General features: G+C 44.9%; 1 protein-coding gene across 1 annotated transcript in view; it reads right to left on the bottom strand.

Annotated features, from left to right (window-relative positions):
* The window catches only part of MTHFD1L (methylenetetrahydrofolate dehydrogenase (NADP+ dependent) 1 like), a gene marked incomplete at its 5' end in the record, with an annotated part of 155,528 nt that overhangs the window by 54,625 nt on the left and 76,009 nt on the right, over positions 1–24,894 (bottom strand). Inside the window, one exon of the mRNA XM_080941618.1 lies at positions 1,359–1,498. Coding sequence (XP_080797744.1) covers positions 1,359–1,498 — 140 coding nt within the window. The remainder of the gene's footprint in view (positions 1–1,358; positions 1,499–24,894) is intronic.

The following is a 24,894-nucleotide window of genomic DNA, read 5'->3' as shown; positions in this document are numbered from 1 at the left end:
TAAAAAAAAAAATAATTAAAAAAAAATCTTCAGGGGCTGGAGAGATGACTCAGTAGTTAAGATTACTGACTGTTCCTCTAGAGGTCCTGAGTTCAAATCCTAGCAACCACATGGTGGCTCACAGCCATCTGTAATGAGATCTGACGCCTTCTTCCGGTGTGTCTGAGGACAGCTGTAATGAGCTTATAAAAAAATCTTTAGAGCTTCACTGTCATCTTGAATGCATTAGGAAATGCCCAGGAATGAGAAGCACCCTTGGGTGGGTCTGTCAGGATGCTTCCAGAGAGGCTTAGGAGAAGAGGGAAGACCCATCGTGGATGCAGGCAGAAGCATCTTATGGACTGGGGTCCATGACTGAATAAAATGGATAAAGGGACAAAAGCACAAAGCAAGATGGTACAGCATTGTCTCTGCTTCCTTCTGTGGATTCTGGGATGGTTTGTGTATATATGCTCAGCCCAGGAAGTGGCCCTGTTTGAGTAGGTGTGTCAATGTGGGTGTGGGCTTTGTCTTAGCTTCCTGGTAGAGAAGGGAGGGACAGAAAGGAGTCACTGGGGAGAAATCACAGCCTGGCAACACAGCACACACAGCAAGGAGAAGTCCAGTAGGACCGGAAGTCATGCCGAGCATTTTATAGTCTGGAGGTCTGGAAAAACTCTGGGCTGTCAATTCAAGGTCTGACCAGTTCCCTAAGCAGAGGTGTGATATTCCCTGTTTCTACGTGTCTCCAAAATGTCCTCCTTTATTTTATAAAGAGCAAATCAGACCAGATAGACTTTAAATATTTTAGAGGATCAAAGCCGTTTAACTGTGGGCATGGAGGAGAAAGGAGAGAGCATTTCTAATATACATACCTGCATAGAATTTTTATGTCATTCATTCATTCATTCATTCATTCATTCATTCATGTGCATTGGTGTTGTGCCTGCCTGTTTGTTTGTATGGAGGGTGTTGGATCCCTTGCAACTGGAGCTACAGGGAGTTAGTTGTGAGACACTATTTGTTTGCTGGTAACTGAATCTAGGTCTTCTGGAAGAGCAGTGAGTGCACTTAACCACGGAGGCAATTCTACGGTTCGTTTATGAAGATATATGTGTGTGTATGTGTGTGTGTGTGCATTATGTATGTGTGAAACCCATGTATTTATAAGCACTATGTTTGTGCAGATGCCTGTGGAATCCAGAACAGGATGTTAGATTTCCTGGAACTGGAGTTATAGGTAGTTTTGCTGGGAATTGAACTCACATCCTCTTAAGAGTGGCAGATGCTTTTAACCATAGAGCCACCTCTCAGGACCCTGGCTTTTTTTTTGTATGTTTTAAAGCTGGGGGGAAGAAAAAAAAAACCCAAGAACTTACATTTGGCCCCCCGCCGTGCATCTTCAGCGCTCGAACGGTAGCTACCAGCACAACAACGTTGGGCACCAGGCCAGAAGCTCGGCATTTGATGTTGAAGAATTTCTCCATCCCAATATCAGCGCCAAAGCCAGCTTCAGTCACTGTACAGAAACAAGTAGAGACTGAGCTATTAGTATCGGAACATGGAAGCAGGTGCTGGCAATCAACGTTTAATAACAGTACAAGTACTCACAGCGGTCCCTACTCCTCCACACAAGGTGCTGTGTCTTATGTCTACACAATGGTAACTTGACATCTCCTCCCATAATGAAAGATGCTTAACTTAATCACACAAGTCAGGTCTCTACCCTGTCAGACCCAACAGACCACAAGGACTCACTGTAAGGCCAAGAGCTATCTTCCTAGTACTAACTCCAACCACAGCTTTTCTTAACATAGATGAGATTTTTAACCTTGGATTATGCTCCAAACCTCAAACCTTTTCTTTCTTTCTTTCCTTCTTCCTTTCCTTCCTTCCTTCCTTCCTTCCTTTCCCTTTTTTTCTTTCCTTCCTTCCTTTCTCTCTCTCTCTCTGTCTCTCTGTTTCTGTCTCTGTCTGTCTGTTTCTATCTCTGTCTCTCTCTCTGTCTCTCTCTCTGTCTCTCTCTCTCTCTCTCTGTCTCTCTCTCTCTCTCTCTCTCTCTCTCTAATGTGAGTACACTGTTGCTCTCCTCAGACACATCTGTAATAGGCATCAGATCCTATTACAGATGGTTGTGAGCCACCATGTGGTTGCTGGGAATTGAACTCAAGACCTCTGGAAGAGCAGTCAGTGCTCTAACCACTGAGCCATCTCTCCAGCCCTCCAAATGTTCTCAAAGGGGGAAGCATACACTATCCTTTCTTATTTTTGGGCCCCTGATCAGTTCCGTTGATGAGCAAAATTTAAATTGGAGGCATGGCTTAGAGAGGAAAGGCAGCAGCTTGATTCCAGAATAATATTCATCTTTTCAGACTCTTTTCCAGTTGATAGAAACGGCACTGTGGGGGTTGCATGTGTGAGAGTGAGCCCTTGTTGCATAAGCTCGAGGAGCTGAGTGCAAATCTCCTCAGTGATGAAAATATCTTGGTGCAGCTGCATGTACCAGTAACCCCAGCATAGCGAGGGAAAGAGACAAGATGGCTGGAGCCCACTGGGAAACTCGTGGTTCAAGTGAAGAAGGCGGATAGTGATGGAATTGGGAATCCCATGCCTTCCTCTAGTCTCTGTGCACACATGAGCACATGTACACACACACACACACACACACACACACACACACACACATACACCTGTAACCAATCCCCCAGCCCCCATGCCCCAAGACATGCTCCTTGCCATTTGTGGAGGTGACAGATGGACATTGATTATTGCCTTCCAAAACCATGATAGATACCGGGCCAGTAGCATCATTTTTCTACCCAGGAGAGAGCACCAGGGCCTTGGTATTCAGCTTGTGATTTGTGACCACGAGCAACAGAATCTCTTAAGAGCTTGTTAAAGAGGTGGGATATTGGGCCCATGAGATCTACTCAAGTAGAACTAGCGTTAAAAATAACAATTTTGAATACGTTATGCCTGTTTGTATGTCGATGTATCATTTATGTGCCTGGTACCTGCAGAGGTAAGAAGAGCCCATAGGTCCTCTGTTACAGACAGTTTATAAGCCATGTGGGTGCTGGGAATCAAGCACAGTCTTAAACAAAACAGCCAGTGGTCTTAACTCTATAGCCCCAACAGAATCCATTTTTTAACAGGACACTCACGTGCAATGATTGTCCATTGTCATTTGGGAAGAAAGTTACTGATGTGAAAAATATTTTGGAATCTGCCACCATCTACTGACAATATGACTAAGGCCATAGTTCATGGTACAGAGAGAAAACAGAAGTAAATGAACATACTGTGGTCTTCTAAAAATACTTAAGGGCTACTTTTGAAGCTGGCTAGTGCAATGCTTGTCTTGCATGAGAGAATTTCTGAGTTCAGATCCTCAGTAGCACCAGGGTGTGTTGGGAGATGTAAAAAGTAAACAAAGATATAGTCCTAGTATTCATGGGAAATAGAAATTTTAACAAGAACTGATAGAAACAAATTTTTTTCAGATGTGATTTTTAAATTATATAAACACTTAATTATTTCTATTTATTATTCTTAGCATTTTATGTACCTGTGTTTTTATAGAATACACATAATTCTGTACTCTCCTTTAACTTAAAAGTATAATTTTATTTCTGGACTACAAACTTCCAGAATTTGTGATTATAAAAACAATAGCTTATAATTTTGTTAAATTGATATGTCAAAATTCCCTGTTATTGGCCACTGGGCAGTTTCTAGTATGTAGGAAGACTCGCTGAAATCATGCTAAATATGAGCTTTACTCTCTTTCAAAGCAAATTCTAGGAATAAATTTCCAATGGTAAGGTTATGGGCAACGGACATAAAACATCTTTTATGACCACTGATACACATTTGACAAGTCAATTTTATGGTTTGAAATTAATGTTTTAGCTTACTATAGAAAGAATAGGTTTCATAGCTTCCCCCACCACCGTTTATCCCCAACCCCCATTGCCTGTCCTCTGTGCTCCCTGATTTTTCTTTGGAAAGATTTGTAGCAGGAACAATGGAACGAATGCCCTGCCTTTCTCTGGACCTTTCTCTGGAGTCCGTCCATCGTGGGTAAAGATAGAAATGATTTCTAATCCCCTGCAAGGAGGCCTGCAAGAGGCTACTGTGTAAAGAGGCCATGGAGATAAGGTTGAAGATGCAAAGGAGATTCGAGGATGTTGGAGAGATGTAGGACCACAGAGAAAAGGTGGTTGGGCTAAGGATGCTTCTCTTTCCCTGTTTCCTGAGGGTGAGCCCACACCTGCTACCAGCCTTGCCTGCCACAGAGGACTACAGCCTCAAACTGGGAGCCAGAATGAACTGTTTGCCTTGATGTTGCTTTTCTCAGTGTTTTATCACAGTAGCAGGAAAAGTAAGTAACAAACACCAGGCCCTTAGACAGCCGCTCAAAGATACAGAAGGTTTCCTTTATAACCATTTCTCTGCTTAGCATTAGCTGCAGTCTTAACACTCAGCGTGGTCCCCACACTTTCCTCCGTTGACAGCTTTTCTGTTTCCTAAAGGAAAAAAAAATCCTGAACACCTTTGCCACGAAGCCTTGAAGCTTTTCTCATGTAAACCATCCCTACTCTGTCTCCCTCCATGATCCAGGGCAGGGAAGGTATTCAGTTTGGTACAACACTTCCATAAACACAGGGCCGTGAATTTGATTGCTGGAGCCCATGTTCTAAAAAGCCAGGCATGGAAACTCATGTTTATAACCCCAGCCTGAGCAGGTAGAGGCAGGTCGATCCCTGGGGCTGCATAGGCAGCCAATGTAGCCTTTATTGGTCAGTTTCAGACATATCTGTGAGCTGATACCCGAGGTTATCCTCTGACCTCTGCACACAGTCATACCCACATGCATGCACGCACACACACACATGCAAAGATGCATATATGTAGGAACATGCACACACATGTATTTAAAGGCTTACATATGTAGGAGCAGGCATGTATGTACACACATGCAAAGATGCACTTATGTAGGAACACACCCACATTTACATACACACACACACACCTCTCATTCTGTAGTAGCATTAAGCTACCAAGCTTCCTGAAATAGCCCTGCTGTATATCACTTTTGCTGTTCTTCCACCTGGAAAATTCCTTTCTTTCCTCAACGTTCCTTAGACTCAGCATCTAAACCTCAGGTCAATGGCTCACTCACATCCCAGAAGCTTGCTGGGATCTCAGGCAGGGGGATTTCCTTTCTTGCCCTCCTGGGCATCTTCCACCTCTGCTATTGTATCTCCCCTTCTCCCACTCCTGAGATTTCCATCCTCACAGCTCACTCTGCTGGCTCTTCCTTGCTTGCCTGTCTGCAACACCTAACATGGCCTCAACATGTAAAAGTGCATACATGTAAAAGTGCATACATGAACAGCAATCGAGGGACTCAACAGCCAATGCAAAGGCCGCGATTCAACATCACAGACACATTAAAAATAATAAGAAAAGCATGTCCGTCTCACCGATCCACTTTCTTTCTTACAAAACCGTTTTGGTAATTTAAGTCACAGGCGCCAACGTCGTAAATGCTGCACATATCTGACAATGAATGAGATCACGGTCTCGAATGTCTAAACAGAGAAATTAAGCTCAATTCCGTACTTTAAGACACAAACTGGAAATAAACAAGAGTGGAGGAAAAAGAGTTTCCGTTAGGGGAAGGAAGTGGGCCGTGGCGGGGTAGGTTCACCGGCTCCAGCTGCCAGAACGCTGCGCAGGAAACAGGGAAGAGCCAGGTTCCCAGGCTTTGGAAACTGTTGTTTTCTGAGCTTGTGATCACTCTGAGGTCGGTTGTTTCCGAGCTACAGGCTGCCAAGGGACAAGGTAAGCTGATGGGTGATCAGCCTTTACTAACGCAAGAAGCACTTTGCTAAGGCATCAACAGTGACTAACTTGGAGATTGACAACTACAGGGTTCAGCCTTAGCCCCGCCCCGAAGGGTCTGGACTAGTGAGAAAGGACCGGTCACTCTTCCTGTAGGTTTCACTTTCTCAGGACTTCCTGAGAATCACCAACAAGTTAAACCTCCCTGGTGACCTAAAAGAAGCAACTTTCCCCCTTAGCATACTTGCTATCCCTAATAAAAAGTTCAAGAGCCGAGCCAAAGATCTCGTATCGAATTTAATAGACATGTTCTTAAATCACGCAGCAAATCCGCTTAGCATCGTTTGGCTTTCCTGAAAAGCACAAAATGTAGGTTTCCGAAGGCTGCCCGTTTGAAAGAGGCTTGCGGTAAAAAATATTTGTGCAAGCCCTGGCCATTATTTATCTTGGCAATCTCTTTTTGTAACACTGTTACAGTTCTTTTCACTTACAGCAGGAATGAAAACAGGAAATGCTGACGATGGGCTCATTGAATAAGCACAGAAGTTATCCTGCAGGATGGCGTGATTCAAACTTCAAAAACCTACAGGCAGCTCTGAAAAAGGGAAGGGGGGGCCGTTGGGTCCCAGCTAGAAAGAACTAGAAACTCTGGGTGCAGAAGGGGGTTAGAAGCACAGGCTGCTTGGCCATGACAATCTCCAAGAGCACTCAAGAGTCCTGGTGTAAAGATTGTAGGGCAGGAATGACCAGGACGGCCACAAAAATGTGACACAGGCCATGTGCTCTCTACCCAACCCGCGAGGGAGGAAGATTCTATTTGCCAAGTTTTTCCTCTCTGTTATCTCTGGCTCCTTGTATACAGTGGAGAAATGGGGTGACAGCTCTGGGATTTCAAAGTAAACATCCACCTTTACAAATATTACCTTTTTTTCCCAGAGAAGTCCTGTCAAATACAGGTTCATAAAAGCCCGGAACCGTGAGAAATTTTAGGATGATATCCTCTAGCTCCTAATCCTCAGGCACCTACCTTCTGGAGAGCGGACAAGGAACCTGTTGTGGGTCCAGGCTCCTCTGTGCCCGAGCAAGAGCTGCCCTGACTTCACTGCGAATTCTTCGACCCACTGTCGAATATATAAATGTGTGTGTCTGGACACGTCCTGAGCCCCTGCTTCCCTATTCTGCATCTATGCCATCTATGCTGGAGATGTCCTCAATTTAGCGAGGGGAGCAAGCCCACAACTGCACCTCACTGCTGTGATGGATGTAAAGTGGCTAAATTACCCAATGAGGAAGCAGAGGGACTCTGCTTTCCTTCTGGTTTCAAATTCCACATTCTGTTCCTCCGTGATACCAAACTCCTTCCCAGCAAGCCTGCCTCCCTTCACATCTTGCTATCATTTTCACTATTTGGATGATGATTGCTTGCACAAGCAATGGTGACTCAGCTGGAGCTCTACCACCTATGACTGTGACAATCTCCCATGAAGCATTGCTTATAGTCCTCCTGGGTGGCGCTGTCATGAGCCACTATCCCATCCATGCTGGAATGTTGATGCAGCCTTTTCTTCTTGAAACGACTTCTATATTTTAATTCCGCCCCCTTCCCCCCTAGACAGGGTCTTACTATGTAGCCCTGGCTGGCCTAAAACTCACTATGTGGACCAAGCTGGCCTTAAATGCACAGAGATCCATCTGCCTCCGCCTCCCAAGTGCTGAGATTGAAGGCTTGCCCTGGGCACTGAAACCATACTTATTTACTGGAATGTAGGTAAATCTGAATTCCACCCTGAGTCATCCTTACCCCCTTCACCTATCCCTGTGGCTTGGCAAAGCACAACGTGACATTGAGTTCCTCTTGAGTAAGGGATGCTCTTCCCTGCATCCCTCCCGACTAGTGGGGGTGGGGGAAAACTCTGCAGTTTCTGAAGATATTTTTTTGGTCATCACCGGCATCTTTCTAAGACATGCTGCTGGGCATCTTATAATGCTCAAAACTAAAAACTAATAATAATAATAATAACAATAATAATAATAAAAAGCTCCAACCCATGCAGGCAGCTGGCTGTGAGTCAGGCAGAACAAAGGCAGGCTGGACTTTCTAGACACTCCCTCTGAGAATATTACGAATGCACCGGAGGCTAGGCTACAGGGTTGCACAAGCTTATTATGTTAATCACGGTAACCTCATCCACGGAGATCCTGGGGTCTGAATTATCCACATAAAAAATTCCACTCAGCACAGCTTTGATGTACTGCATCAATAATGGGGTCACGATGGCAATTTGGGACTAAGGTGAGTCCTGACTTAATAGCCCGAGGAGGAAGGAGGGGCCGGGGGCAAATGTGCAGTACAGGAATGTGCTGATGCCAGTGGCTGTCAGCCTTCCTGCAAAAATGTGTATTTGCTGGGAGGTGGGGGGCAACTTAAAACACTAGGCATGGGATGGGGAATAAATGGAACATTTATTGAACATTTCTACCTGGTCTTTTTTCCCCCCCCCTTCGTTTTATTCTCTTGCTGTGCCAATACACTCAGAACAAAAGCAACTTGGGAAGTAAAGGGTTTATTTCAGCTTGCAAATACCAAGTCACAATCCATCATTGAGGGAGGACAGGCCAGGGACTCAGTTTCATTTGCTTACTGGCTCAGTCACTGGCTCGTGCTCAGGAGGCTCTTATACAGCTCAGACTCACTTGCCTATGAATGAATGGTGTCACAGTGGGATGAGCCCTCCTACATCATGTGCACAGGGCAATCTGATTGGAGTAATCCCTTTCCTCTATCTACCTGCCCAGCATAGCCCTCTGCTTAAAGCCTGCGATTCGAAGGATGGAAATTGTTCTTGAGGTTACTCTGGTATTAAGCTGGACTGAAACCCAGGCTCAGTGTCCTTTCTCCATCAGACATTTCTTCAGCTGAACTGCTTGCAGCAGAAAGTCCAAATACCTTATGCTTCAAGGGTACTTCATTCTTTGGATTCAGAAATTTATTTTCTCTTAGAGCAATTCATGTGCATGTTGCCCATCTACTCTCCTAATTGCTGGTTGTCATGCCAACAGAAGTGGGACTTGGGCAGGCAAGGGTAGATGGATGAATCGAGGAATATTTCAGTGAGGACACTTCAGGGACCAGACCTGTCTGGACTTCATTCCTAACACCGGGCAAACAGGCCACACAAGCACCTTGTGTTCCTTCCTTAGAACCAAGTGGTCTCCCAGAGCCTCCTCCCCACTGGGCCCTCAGACCCCCAAGACTTGTCTGCCTAAACCAGGCAGCAGCTTTCTGGCTGGAGAAGTGGGTGATTCTAACTTTTTAGCTTAGATTGTCTTACCCAATGTGCAGATAGGCTGGAGAAAAGAAAACTGGTTTAGTTTTGAAATTCTCATCTTTTGTTTTCCAACTGAGGGAACCCTTCTTAAGCGAGACCGGTTTTACATGGGTTTCTCCTACTTGAAACAGCCAAAGAGTATCAGCAGAATTGTGAATTGAATGTTCACCTTGTTATGTCTCTAAAGTGCTGTTTGTTCCTCATGCACTCAGAAAAAGAGAAATCGGTACTGTCGGATTTCACAGCTGCTGTATGATGGCGATACATTCTCTGTATGATGTATGCAATGCAAACATAGAATACACAACATACTGAGTTCTCCATTCCTCCTGGACATGAAGTTTGTGTTTATGGACTCTTACAAGTTCTCACAGTACACTAGTCCCTGCAACCAGCTTGGCTTAGAATGGGCTAAGAAATAAGTCTGCACAGGACAGATTTGGTCAATTCTCAAAATGAATTCTTATAAAGAGGGGGAAAGGACAGTGGGGCTTTTTTTCACCCCATGCTTTACTTGTGACCTCTCAGGACACATGAGGGACCGAAAGGGAACTGCATATAGGAAGACTCGAGGTACGCGGAGCGAGGCTTCACTCTGAGGTACGGTGGGCTATAATTTCTGTGCAGAGTTAGGAGTCTTTACCAGCCCCCTCTGCCCTATGTAAACACAGCTATTCCTTGCAGCTGCCTGCAGATGAACTCAGGAAGAGTCAGCTCAAAGTCACCGGAGCACATGCATTCTGAACCGGAGCTCAAGGTGGGCTAGCCTTTGAGGAGCTTTTAATTATTTTCTCAGTGGCTAGAAGGAGACTAAGTAAACCAGGAGTCGTCAGATGAGCCACGAGAGCAGCCCAGCATTATTGTTTCAGCTTAAAAAACAACGTCGGCCTTGCTTTAGACTGGATTAATTGTGAGGATCTAACTCATCTGAGGTCTAGGAAGTTTTACTAAAAACAAAATCCTTTCTACTCTGTAGGCTTTGTTTATGTCATCCATGGTCCCTTGACTGTATTAGTGTAATAGAGTTGAATTTCCATAGAGAATACAAAAAAAAAAAAAAAAAAAAAAATCAACTCAGCGAGTGCATATTTGGAAGCCAAAGGAAGAGATCAGTAAAACCACAGATTAACATTATTTTGAAGATGCTTCCCTCTTGCCCAATGACCAGGTTTACATACACCGGGGAAGGTTGGGGTTGCTGCAGAGAGCATGAGGAAACTATTTGGGGTGCACTCTGGGGAAGGGAAAGAGAACATTAACAACTTATCATGACTCTACAGTGCCTTCTATCTCCGGACCGGGAAGCCAGAAGCAAGATGCTGGGGAAATTCAAGGCCAGCCTGGTCTACAAAGTGAGTTCTAGTCAGCCTAAGCTACAGAGTGAGATCCAGTATCAGAAAGCCAATAATAAATAAATAGGACACAGGGACTCTTAAATAAATGTGTATACACAGCAACAATCATTTCAAAGCTTAAAAAATCCCCATGTTCTTTGGAGGAAGGGTTCAGAATGCACCCCTTCTGCACCACCCCTAGAGTTAATTAGTTATAATTAGTTCATTTAGGAGCATTGTTAATCATCTTGCTTGTAAGTTGATTTGGGCCAAAGTGAATCTGGAGCAAACTGATTCAGCCAAGCTGGTGAATGAGCGTCAGAGGGCTACCTGTGCCCTCCTACCCCACCCTCCGGTGCTGGGTCCAAACTCAGGTCTTCAGACCAGCATGGCAGGTGCTTGAAGGTTCTTGAACACACATGGCTGATAGAGAATTTACTTCTGCCTCTAGTCAAATATTCTCTGGAAAAAAAAAAAATTACTATCCATGATCTTTATCTAGGAGAAGGAGAGAGAGCTGGGCTTACCTGTTTCTCCCAGCAGATCCTGGTACATCACACCAGAGCCTGTATCCCATCAGCTGTTTCCTTGGTGATGGTGGGAATGATTGCTTAGCATCAGGCTACTTATCACCAGCCCTCCTAACCCCCCCCAAAAGTGGAGACCGGGAATCTCCCACAATGTTGTCCACAGAATATGGGCCTATTCTGCTCAGCATTGGTACCCAGGACAGAGGAAACCACGGAGAATCACCGTATTCCAGTATCAGCATCCTCTGTGTTTATCTTTACAGCTCGGGAGGAAACAGAGCCAAGCAGCTGACTTCCAGGAGAACTTCTAAAATACTGATGGATGACTTACTTGACTATGTAGCAAAACAGGTAACATTATTAAAAGTGGGATAATCGGCCACAGCAAGAGGGTCCTTAACACTTAGCCTATGATATGGTGAACAGGAAAGGTGGTATTTCCATAGGGTAGTGAGTGGGTGGATTGCTGATTGAGTGATATTGTGACAACTGGCTCAGAAAAAGACTGTTGGGCAGTTAGAGGGGCTCACGCTACACTCTGGGTTCCATCTACAAGGCCGGAGCTTAGAGGTGCATGACAGGTGGGCATTGTATAAACGTAGACTCTCTTTTGTCCTGATATACACAGACTAAGTCAAGAATTTGTTAAGCTGATAGTGCATTCATGCTTCCAATCTAGCCAAGCAGCACATCATATTGTAGCCCATCAGCTGTCTCCTTGGTGATGGTGGGGATGAGTGCCTAATATCATGTCTTATCACCATCCCCCAAAATAAAAGCAAAGATCCTGAATTTCCCAGGATGCTGTCCAGTGAATATAGGTCCTCTAGTACCATTGCAAAGTTTGTGTCAAATCGTAAGGCAGGGACCATCTGGACATCTACTACCCAACACACAACATTGAATGCCCTTTCTGCCCGAGTGCATATGTTCAAATGTATGAAAACACAATTGGAGCAGGGCCTGTGGTCCCAAGAGCTGTGACTCGGGAAGGGAAGGACTAGAATTAAGTGTCCAACGCATCATAGCATGAGGATACAGGCTGCTGTGCTTGGTGAAGGGGAACAGGAGGAGGGCATGGCTAACAGCGAGACTGGCTATCTTACCCTATCCACAGAGCTTAATATAAATGTTAACAGCAGTGTCTCAGTGGGCGGGTTGCTTCATAAGCTGTTGGGTTTTGTGGACAGCAGTTCATACTTGCCATTCCCCTGGGAGGAACGGTACAGATGTGGGCGATAGTTAAAGCAGGGCAGGTGTGATCAGGGCCGAGACGTTTTCTGTGCAAACAGAAACGACTCTGGCTGTTATTTCTCACTGGTTTCCAGTGTAGCCTGCTCTGAGGGTAGCAGATGTGCCCCTCTTAACTCCTGGCTCAGCACTGAGAGGGGAGCTATATTCTACGGTCTCCAGATGTTTCTCATGTGTTTGGGTGTTGATGTGTACAAACATTCTGAGTTCCAAACGCCAGCAATCTCAACACCACCTGCATCTGTGCATCTCTCTCTTCATTCTCCTGGCTTGCTTTCTAAAACTGCATGAATTTTCTCAATGAGTGTAGATGTCTTTTACTTTTAAAGGGTAGGCAACAATGTCCTGGTATAACATAGCCCTCCACATTTATCCTGTGCGCTCCACGCCGACATGCACAGACATAGTGGTCTCTGCTTTCCTGATTCAAGTCTGAATCCAGAGCTTTTGAACCAACAGCTGTTTTCCCCAGTGTCATGGCTTTGAGACATCAATCCTAGAGTTCTGGGGCTACGGAGACGATTCAGTGGGTACGCTTCATGCCTCACAAGCAGGAGGACGTGAGTCTGGGTCCCAAGCACCCACATCAAAGCTGGGCGTGTATGCTTGTAACCCCAGCATCGGGAGAACGAAGAAGCAAGGTAGATCACTGGGGACTTGATGGCAGGTAAGTCTAGATGGAGGGGTGAGGTCCAGCCTCCCAACAGACCTGTCTTAAGAAGTAAGTATTGGAGACCAGAGACGAAGACATGGAACATTGACCTCTGACCTTTACACTCGCACATGGATCACAGAGTTCTGACCACATTCCAGCCTCTGAGAGTTCAGCTCTTTTATGAGGAAAACTTGGGGCAAACCTCACACCTCTTCTCAATTAGACATGTCACTTTGACTTTAGTCCCAGAGAAAGACACGCCCCGCCCCCCCCCCCCAACCATAGCCTGCAAGCAATACCGGGGAGGAAAGGTTTTAAATGAAAATAAAGATGCTTGGATGTCTGTTCAATAGGCTCTGTTTTCACAAGTGAACCAGTCGGGATTAGGTCTGCCCACAAACACGAGGAGCCATGAAGTGGCGGCTCAGTTCCAAAGAAAGCGTACTTTTCTCTTCCGTGAGAGAAGATCATAGTTAGCACTTTGTGCTGGAGTGCCAACTTTTCCATCATCGGTAGCTGCTCAGACCCAAGGGTCCAGAATGATTGCAGGAGCCCCTGCTATCAGGACTAAACGTCCTAAGCAGTGGGGAAAGAGGAAGAAAGGCGCGCCCCCTTTCAGAAAAGTTGCTGGATAGGCTGTGATGTGGCTCACTTGGAGGGCTTGCTTAGCATGCACAAGGACCTGGGTTCTAGCCCCACCACCCCATAAATTGGGTGAATTTGTAATCTTAGCACCCCAGAGGTGGAGGGAAGATAATCAGAAATTCAAGGTCATGCTAAGATGCGTGAGTTCAAGGCCAGCCTTGGGGAGAGAGGCAGAGAGGGAGAGAAAAGGAGGAGGGAGGTATGTAGACACAGAGACAGACACACATGCACACAAAGAAGATCACAAAGGGATGTAAATATAGAAAGAGACACAGAAAAAGAGACAGAGATGCAGAGAGATGAGGGAGTTGGGAGGCTGGGAAAGTTAAGACCGTTTGTGATCTCCATGATCACCCTCAAGCAGAAAGCAGCACTGCTCAGCAAGTGTCTCCAGGCAGAAGTGAACTCATGCCGTGTCACCTGTGTGACCTAGTGCCTTTCCCTGAAAGCCGCCAACAAACAGGGATCCACCCTAGGTAGGGCACGGACTGTAAACCGAAGAGAGAATCTAGCTTGTGTCGGTGAAACAGAGAGTGTTTGGTGTGGCTGCTTAGAGAAGCATCAGTGAGAAGCACCCCCAATCCCACCCCCAGCTTGAGTGGGGTGACCACCAAGGACAGCTGCATCGCTGGAGCTCGCCGTCCAGTTTGCTGGCAGCTCTTCTAAAGAGACACCCACCATAGGGCTTGGCTGTTTATCCCTCAGATGTCATCCCAGGGAGGGGCTGGTGAGGCTTTTGGCTTTCCCCGAGAGATCCCAGAGCATCCCTGGTTGCTTTAGATTCTTGAGTTTTCCCATCTGCCCCCTTCTCCCCTCCAGCTGTCTTGCAAGGTCTCTACCTTCTGTTTTGAGCCCAGGAGGTGGGAGGGACAGATCTCTGACTTCTCACTGAAAAGTCTTATGGGGCGTTCAAGAGGGCCACTGAGGTAAGCTTGTGGGGGACAGGGGGTTTATTACTAAACACTGTGGACAAAGAACATGGCAGGGACTCTTCAAGAGCACAGGCCCCACCACTAGAGACAGACAGCAAAGTGGAAGCTCTCAAGTGAGACGTCAGGCCTGTGTGGCAGAAGCTGGAGACTTCTTATTCGGACAGTGGAAAGTTCCATGACAGACTGCTGTAAAAAGACTCAAGGGAGAGTTCTTCCCATTGAGTTAACTGAAAAGATCAGGATGTGAACTTGTCCTTTATGGTGATTTCATTATACAGCAATGAAACGTTGATTTGGGGACCAGGGATGTAGCTTAGTAGGTAACTAAGATGTACAAGGTACCCGCTTTGATCCTAACTACTATATGTATAAGCTGGTTACAATGGGACATACCTGCAAAGCCAGAACCCAAGAGGTGGAGGCAGGAAGATTCAAGTTCAAGGTATAATAGGCATCATAATAAAATTTTATATATACACAAGGAGCTCTGGGCCACACAGATATTTATATAGCCCAGTAGTTCTTAGCCTTTCAGAGGGGTTGCATGTCAAGACATCCTGCATTATCAGATATTAACATTATGATTCCTAGTAATTCTTATTATTTCAAATAATTAATCAATTAAATTTTGTTGTTGTTGTTGTTGTTGTATGTGTGTGTGTGTTTTGAGATAGAATTTCTCTGTTGTAGTCTCAGCTCTCCTGGAGGTACTTCTGTAGACCAGGCTTGGCCTTGAACTTAGGGATCTACCTACTTCTGTCCCCCAAATGATGGGAAAAATGTGTGCTGCTGTGCCCAGCTTATTTTATGATTCACAAGAGCAGCGCAATTAGTTATGAAGTAGCAACAATAATGTTTGGGGTCACCACAACATAAGGAACTCTATTAAGGGGTCACAGCATGAAGAAGGCTGAGAACCACTGGTCTAGCCATTTTCCTCGTACCAGAATCACTTGTTCTGAATAAATACAAGAACCGGGCTGAGGACATCCCAAAGGAGCCAGGAAAGGTAGCAAATTTAGGGTTTGTGCTTTATTTTTTTCATATTAAGCCAATTGTCTTAGAATTTAGTCAGTTGAATCCAGACATGTGCCAGCAGTTGGAGGTAGAAGGGTCAGATGCACCTGGCAAACAGGATGGACCATGTGGAGTCCCGTGTCTAAGAGAAAAATTAAAAATGGGAGCTGGAGGGCTGGAGAGATGGCTCAGCAGTTAAGAGCACTGGCTGCTCTTCCAGAGGTCCTGAGTTCAATTCCCAGCAACCACATGGTGGCTCACAACCGTCTGTCATGAGATCTGATGCCCTCTTCTGGTGTGTCTGAAGACAGTGACAGTGTACTCATGGACATAAAAATAAATAATTAAAAAAAGGGGGGGGGGGTGCTGGAGAGGCAGCTCAGTAGGGAGAAATACTTGTTCTCTCAGGACTGTGTTCAATCCTCAGACAAGCAGGCGCCCACGTACAAGATACCAAATGAAGGGGTTCAGGGGCTTCTGACATCATTTGATGAAAACATTAATAAAATACTTCTTTAAAGAATTAAAAGGAGTCCCTTTAAAAATGGCTCACCCTCGCTCACTGCCTTTACTGTGGAAGGCTGCACAGCCCCGGGGATGAGTTTGACAAAGAGGATGATGGGAACAGAGAGGATGATGGGAACAGAAAGGATGATGGGGATCACTCTTCACTCCGGCCTCACTGTATCTGTAATTGTCAGCTTCATAAATGGCTTTATTTTTCTTTCTCTACCTTCATGTCTTGCTAGAAATTTATTCCTAGGTACTTTACAGTGCAGAGGGCGTAAATAAATAGTGTCATATTCCATATTATGATATGTTTATTCTTGACATGAAGGAAAGCCATTGACTTTTACATATTTATACTGTAGGCACGGGGCAAACTAAAACTTTTATTACTTATGATAAATTTTTCAGTTGGCTTCTTGAATTTTACCTCCGTATGATCATACATAAATAGAAAAAAAAAATCTATGCTTTTATATTGCTCTTTCCTTTATCCCACAGGCTAAGTCCCCAGAAGAAGGGTACCCACAGTGGCTACGGACATCCTGGTCAGCTATGGACACGTGACTAGGTGTGTCCGAGAGGGATGCTACCTACCTATTGTGATGCTGTTTGCTAGCTTTCTACTTTTGATTTTAATTCTTCTGTTGCTGAAGGTCTATCTTCCAACTTTAAAATTTTTTAAACACTGTTTTGCTGTGAGCTAGACAAGCAGCCCACAGGACCTCAACCCTTACGTGGAATCTGTAGCAACAGCCTTTGTAGTGGAGCAATAATAAGGAGATAATGAGAACAATCACAGTGACACGTAGTGAGAGGCCCGCAGGTTTTAGAAAGTCCAAACAGAACGTCCTTCCCTAAAGATGCAAAGAGGTCCCTGACAAGAGACACTAAATTACATTCCCGCAGGAATTGTAAGTTCCCCGGCATTCCTGGTCCCAAATCCTATTACAGGACTGGCATAGGAATGGCACAATATTTTAACACCACCAAATACTGCTAAAAAAATTTGTAGAAAACAATCTCACATAATTGCAGTTTTTGAAACTATAAAAGGCAATCTGGCCCCTGTCCAGCATCCTGAGGTTAGATGTTCTTGGCCCAGACTGGCTAGGATAGCAGTCATGTAACGTAATCTGAAAACCTATTGTGCAATGGACATTAAAGAAAATCCCTTAGAAGGCCCATACCACTGCGAGTTACAAAACTCCAGCTTAACCTCAGGACCACTTTTAAAAGTCAGTGTATGTCAACTGCCACGGTGCTAATCTCTGCATCACGATGTTTTGACAAGGGCTGTGTTTGAACTCCACATTTTATGATGATAAGCAGAACGATATTCCAAGCGCGCCGTTTGGAATACACATAAATCCAAACAGGAATGAGCCACAGAGCCCATTTTAAACACGTTTGCGATGTGTAGGGCACAAAGAAATCGCCCAAGGTCAGGATGAGCATTCCTGAGGATCAAAATGTCTTCTAAGGCATCATTTTTTCTAAAATTTCTTTTAAAAAGGCTAATTTTAATTTTATTTGTGTGTTACATGTGTTTGTGAGTGTAGACCATGTGTGTGCATATGCCTGCTCTAGAGGCCAGAGGAAAGTGTTGGATCCAATGGAGCTGGGGTTAGATGTGAGTCATTGGACGTGCGGGCTGGGAACCCCATTTGGGTCCCCTCGAAGAGAAGCGACCACTCTAAATCACTGAGCTGTGTCTCTAGCTCCCAGATAAAATTCTGAGACAGGGTCTCAAGCAGGTCAAGCCTTCTGAGGACCACAATGTATCTGGAGCTGATGTTGAATTTCTGTTCTTTAGCCCTTGCCTCCTGAGGCTAGTGATTACATGCAAGCTTGCCTATTGGATTCTTGGGCTTCTACCCATGGACTTACAGTAAACACTGTATTGACTGCTTATATCCAGTGTTTTCCTTTCTTCCTTCCTTCCTTCCTTCCTTCCTCCCTCTGCCTTCCTTCCTTCCTTTTCTTCCTTCCTCTCTCTCTTTGCCTGCCTACCTTCCTTCATGACTGATGTACACTATTAGGTTTTCATTCAACAAACACTAGTCCAGTTGTATGCAAACACAGGTTGCATGTTGGTGGCGTGGACCAAGTACACACTCACAGGCAGTCAGACACAGAAGCATAGGTTGGGATCATGGGCTGAGGACTGGGTTTAAATTGCTGTCCCTTTAGCCCAAGCTTGTCACCTTGGAACCTCTTTCACTCTGGGGCTCAATCCTCTCCTGTGGAAGCCGTGGTCAGTGCTAAACTCCTTCAGAGGCTCTTACCACAAGCCAGAGAGCTCTCAGGCCCAAAGCCCCAGTCCAGGGTCTGGCATGCAGTGGGCTTTCAGGATGGAATATAAACTCAGGTTGTTCTCAGCAAAAATGCATCAATATCGGAAACTGCCTGTGTAATTTATAAGCACCATCCCTGAAATCCTCACATAAATAAATACATAAAACTTTTAAATTTTGTTTCAAAAGACTCAAAAGAATATGGAGATACTTTTGCGCTCTCTTCCTTGTTCTCAGACTAGCTAGAGTCTTGGCAGTTTGCCCGAGGTTTGTTCTGGGATGATAGGTGGGTGTCATCTCATCTTGACATACTTCATATTAAAAAAAAAGCCTTATTATTATTATTATGATTATTATGTAAGTTTATGTGGATAAAAATTTTGTCTGCATGTATATTGTTGGTATGTCACATGCATGCCTGGTACCCTCAGAAGCTAGAAGAGGGCATCAGATCCCTTAGAACTGGAGTTTAGACAGTTGTGAGCAGCCATGTGGGTGCTGGGAACTGAACACAGGCCCTCTAGTAGAGCAGCCAGTGCTCTTAACCACTGAACCCTCTTTCCAGCCCAGGAAGTTTTGAGGGTAAAAAGGCAGGATTCGACATCTTTTGGGCTTGGCAAGCCCAAAAGTACTATTGTGATGAGGTCACTGATACCAGAGATGTATCTGCTGATAAACAATACCCTGTAGATTGTGAATCTAAGTTAAAATAGTTGCTATAGGAACAGAGAAGGACTCAACCAGGACAGGTGTCTTCTTAATGAGGTATGGATGTTATTTAAGAATGATACAGTATTATTTTCAATCACTATGTTATTCCCACAGACAGCCAGTAAATTATTAGGTTACAAATACGTATTACATTGTTTGACCTTTAGTTACATAATAAATAGAGATGTCTGGTATTTCTTGGTATGTCTGGGGTGTTGTCAAAAAAATTACTGTAACCTAATGTTGTAAACAGATTAGTTTCAAAAGCTTTATTGTACATCTTTTGTGGTAAAAGTATTACTGCACACCCAGAAACGATACCAGGTCCACACCTGGAAAGCGAATTTCTTTAGAGAAACAGAAAAGATGCAACTAAAGAATTTAGTTTCTTGTTGCTGTAACGTTTGTGATGGGCTAATTTTTAGAGAGAAATTGGTTTATTTTGGCTGACAGTTCTCGAAGTCAAACAACAAGCTGTCACCATCTGCTCTGCTTACGCGAGACTCTCCTGGGTACACATTAGGAGGCACACATAGAAGACAACTTCAAGACACAGCTAAGACAGGAGGGGTGACATCAGAGGGATCAGGTCTGTCTCTGAGCTCAGCGGCTTTTTTATCCATTCATCACTAGGCTCTGCCTCCCAAGGATTAGGCAGCCAACGATTCAAGTCACAGCAGCAAACAGTCACAGAGGATTGGATCACAGCTCATGTCTTCTGGAATGCTGGGAATTGAAGCTAAGGCTCCAATGCACTGTGCCCTGGAACCATATTTCCAGGTCAGTCTCATAAGAACACTTGTACCTAAATCACACTTGAACAGCACATTAAGAATGGATGGAGTTAGAGCTGTGTGTGTGTCCCAGCACCCAGGACAAAGAAGCAGACCAGTCCCTGAATTTTGAGGCGAATCTGATCTATAAACAAGCTCCAGGACAGCCAGAGCTACACAGAGAAACCCTGTCTCAAAACAATCCAACCAGCCAACCAAACAAACAAAACGAAAACCCAAACCCAAACCAAACCAACCCAACAAAGACTTGGTGAAGTGGATTGGAACACGGGGATCGGGTAACTTAATCTCAACACTTTCCCAAGTAGCGAATACGCAGAATATTCCAATCTTCCTTACTTTCCATTTTTCCTGCATGTATATACATATAAGCACCACATGTTCGGGGCCAACTGATACCAGAAGAGGGAATCAGGTCCTTGAAACTGGAGTTACAGACACTTGTGAGCTGCCATGTGGGTGCCGGGATTTGAACCCAGGTCCTCTGTGTGAGGAGCAGTTTCGTCTTAACTGTCAGGCCATCTGTCTAGCCTGGGGATTGAACCCAGGGCTGGCAAAGCACTTTACCACTGGGCTTCCTTCAATGTCTCTTCAACTTATTTATTTTTAAAGGCTGAAGTCTACTTGTTCAAAACTAAAACCAAAATGAAACCACAAAGAGGTCTAGCCTGTATGAAAGCATGTGTGGAAGGGAGAGGCCAGCACAGAGAGGCTGGATGGGAGCTGGTGAGGAGCTCTAGGACTTGGACATCCAGGGACACCATGAACCAACATTCCCACGGTGAGGCTTTGCTAAGTGCATGACCTAAAAATCCAGTCGCTGAACTCAGAGGCCACTTGGGTTTACACATCCCCTCTAGCCAGATTGCTAATAATCCAGTTCTTACCCCTGACGTGATTATGTATAGGATTACTCAAGACCCAAGAATGAACTTCATAACAGAACGAGGCCCCTGACCAAGAGCAGAGTTTTATATGTCAACAGGGTAAGCTCCAGGAACCTCAGCTCAGAAGCTGGACACGACTTCAACTCAGACCTCAGATTTTTTTTTTTTCTTAAAGGGTGGATGAAGTTATAGGAATGCTTAGTTTGGTCTGGCTTTCTTCTACCTAAATGATGGAGTAGTTAACATCTCATTGCAATAAAACAGATGTTGAGAATAGGCCAGTAGCCGGGTGTGATTATCCAGTGGATTCCTTTGAAACCCGAGGCAAGATTTACAAGTTTCTTAAAGGACAGGGGATGACGTTAAGAGAAAGATGCCTAAAGTCAGCGGCACCTGAGCTTCCCTTGACTCAGCAATCTATTAAGAATTTCAAGGTAGGAGAGTGCGGAGTCAGATTATTATTTTTCTTCCCTACACCCCCATTGGGTTTGACCAGACACAATGAGGCACCAGAGGGTGAAGCCTGGCCCAAGCTATGGTGTCTAGAACTGATGAGGACCCAATGAGGCCACCAGGGTAGTGTCTTGTGATGAAATACTGGTGGGTTTTTGAGGGAGAGGGATGAGGAGGTGTCTGTGATCCAGAATGCAGGAAGCAGAGCTTAGAGTCTCTGCTACCCTAGTTTACACAGTGAGTTCCGGGCCAAATAAAGCTACTAAGTGAGATCCTGTCTCAAAAGGTGCTCTCCTGGGATGGCGAAATGAATCCTTGGGTAAGAGCTCTGGTGTACTGATCCTGGAGAGGATCTGAGTTTGGTTCCGAGTAGCAATATCATGTGTGCTCAGTCACCTGTTGCTCATGTGATCTGATGCCCTTTTCTGAACTAAGTCAACTCCACTCACATGTGCAAAAATACAACCTTCAACCCCCCAAAACAAGAGACAGAACAAGCAAACTTTAAAAAAAGAAAAAGAGAAAGAGCAGGCAGAATACAAGTGCATGTGTACCCCTGCAGTCAAACATGCATGTAAATACACACAATTCACACATGTACATTCCGGAACCCACATACCTCCCACCCATACATGCACACATAGCCACACATCCCATACTCATGCACGCACACACACACACACACACACACACACACACACACACACACACCATACTCAGGCATGCATGCACACACATGCATATATATTCACACACACATATATATTCACACACACTCCACACCTATACATGCACACACATGCCCATGCAGGCACACACACATTTCCCACACCCATGCATGTGCATGTACACATGTGCTTGTATAACTCTGTCTCTTGTGTGTCTTTTGTTGCCTCACAACTCTGCCAGCCAGAAGGGCACCAGAAGATGCAAGTCCTCAACCATCCCACACTGAGAACAGAAGTCAAATCAGACTTCTTTTAAGGCACACTCTGTGGCATTGCACTAGAGTAATGGAAAGTGGGCTAATCATTACAAACATGATCTAGTACTGGCAAGGTATTACATCACAATTATATTGATTTATTCATTGATTTCGGTGGAGGATGGTTGAGTCAATGAGACAAGTGTGGCCTTCTAAGACTACAGGCAGACACCATGACATCTGGTCCACGCCATCAGTAATTAAGTAGAGGAAAGGGCAGAAGACCTTCAAAGTCTATCCTCGGATTCCGGTGGCTGTGACTATCTTGACTATAAGGGCCCTTAGCTATGAGCATGTACAATTCCAGGTCCACATTCTCACGCAGAGGTGAGTCCTTACCTGAAAACTGGAGTCAAAGACGATTTAGAGAAGGGAAAAAAAGAAAAAAAAATCTAAGGTTTGTGAACAATCTTTCAAATACTTTAAATGAGATAATAGTTCAAAACAGAATGTCAATGTTATCTTTCTTTTCCTTTTTGTAAAAATAATTCTTTGACTTGTATTTGATGCCCAAGAGAAGCCTCCCTTTCTGCAGAACACAGAGACCGAGTGGACTCCCATGGGGACCGCTGGCTCACGAAAAGGGGTCCATTATAGTCTCATGAAGCTGTCTGCTCTCATCTGACAAATTCATGCAGCTAATCAAATAAACGCCGCCCTGTTGTAAGGCTAAATGGACCGCTGATCCCATTATCTTACAATAATTATTCTGGGTAGACACAAGGAATCCTTGCCTGGATGTTGGGACAGAAGTGAAGGCAAGATGGAAAGACAGTAAACAAGGAAGGTTCTCTCCGGGAGACGCCGTCTCTCTCTAGCTCCTCGCTAATCAACATAGTAAGTACTCAGCTCCCCCAGAGCAACACTCTTTGCTGAGACTCCACTGGTTTGCTTCCCTTCCCACATCCTGATTTTACTAGAGGGTAAAATATGTGTCTGCAGGCTAGAAAGCAGATGGCTCGTGCCTGGAATCAGGCATGGTATACTACCAAGACGAAGAGTTCTGGAGATCGGGGTGCAGTAGCGGACTGTACCCTCTTGCTGTGCAGTTCCAACGGTGGACTCTCAGCCACTGGCTCTCAATCTTCCCAATGCGAACCTTCTAATACAGTTCCTCGTGCTGTAGTGACCCTTGCCCATAACATTATTTCCCTTGCTACTCCATACCTGTATTCTTGCTACTGTTATAAACTGAACGTAAATATCTGATATTCGACCACAGTGAAAGGGTAGTTTGATGCCCCCACAAAGAGGTCGTGACCCACCGGTTGAAACTGATGTGTACTATACAATAACGAAAACAGAAATTGTTATCACTCCCGAAGTAAACTCAATTTAAAACAGGACTTATAACTTTTACCAGCCACGTGTAAGTAATGGGGAAGAGAGACAAACGGAAGAGAGACAATGAGGTCTGGCTAAGGATTAGTGGGGGTCAAGCCGGAACTCAACAGGCACAATGTCACATGCTACCTTTTAAAATCCATTCAGAAAGTCCTCCGAAGAGCCTCGTTTTGGCTGGTGAGATGGCTGACTAGGTAAAGGTGCTTGCTGAGCCAGCCTAGTGACCTGAGTTGGAAAATCTAGGGCCCTCACTAAAGTGGAGAGAGAACCAATCCCACAATCTTGTCCTTTGACCTCCCCATCTGTGTCACGGCTGCCTTGTCCCCTGCCTCTTCTCGAGCACACACGCACACATGCATGCACGCACGCACACTCAATTATGATAGATATTTTAAAAGGCCTTACTTTACAGACAAGGAATTTGGGGCACAGTGAGTTCGCAAGACTTTAACAGGCATGGTGGATCCCTTAGGCTAACAGGGATCAGAGGAATACGTAGTAGCATGGGGGAAGGATGTGGAGTTCTCTCCGATTTATAAACCAGTGTTTCCCTCAGATATTACTGGATATTATAGCAAAGAGGAAATTGAGCCCTAGGAAAGCTACCAAAAGAAGCCCCCCCCAACTTCGAACACTGGATGAGCCCCGCCCCTTGGCATCTTGGCCCTCCATTCAAGGAGCCTTTAAAGAACGTGCCCGGAGTCTAATGCCTTGTCCATTTATCTCTAAAGGCATTCTGTCATGATGATGCATACTCTGTAAATACCTGCTTGACAGTATAAGGCAGACAGGTCCATCAACCTAAGATGGAACGCTTTACCCTGGAAGCCCTTTTATCCACAGTCGGTCTATCAGAAGCTTTCCGTTTAAGTGCCCATCTCTTCAGTAGCTGCCTTTCCCCAGCCCCCCACTCCCCCAGCCGTTAGCTCCGCTATGCGTGCTCAACCGAGCGGATCCACCCAAACAACGAGCCTCACCACTCCTGCCGCAGACTCGGTGCCTAACCCGCAAAGTACATGATTGCTGATTTACACAGGTCTTTGAAGGGTGGAATTACACAAATCCTCATTTGATCCCATCTTTGTGTCTACAAGGGATTCTTAAATCAGTCTTGATAACCCCAAATGAACCCTAGAATGTCACAGCCTGAAAGTGTACATCTAGGTTCTTCTGCCCAGCAGATTTTTTTTTTTAAACTTAAAAAAATTTTTTTTTTCACTTTTTGAGTTTGATACAAGGCTGACCATTAGTATGCAGGAAATAAATGTTATACATGATTATGGGCATTTACAAAAAAATGGGAACTCTCTGCTGCCGCTGGGGAAAATCTGATAACAAAACCATCGCAGACGAAGCGTTCTTCCTTGCTTGGTTTTTTATTTTTATTTCTTCAT

Source organism: Micromys minutus (genome assembly GCF_963924665.1).
Source record: "Micromys minutus genome assembly, chromosome: 30".
In the NCBI taxonomy this organism is placed as follows: domain Eukaryota; kingdom Metazoa; phylum Chordata; class Mammalia; order Rodentia; family Muridae; genus Micromys; species Micromys minutus.
Note: the sequence above shows the minus strand (reverse complement) of the source record. Positions and strands in the feature narration are given on the sequence as shown.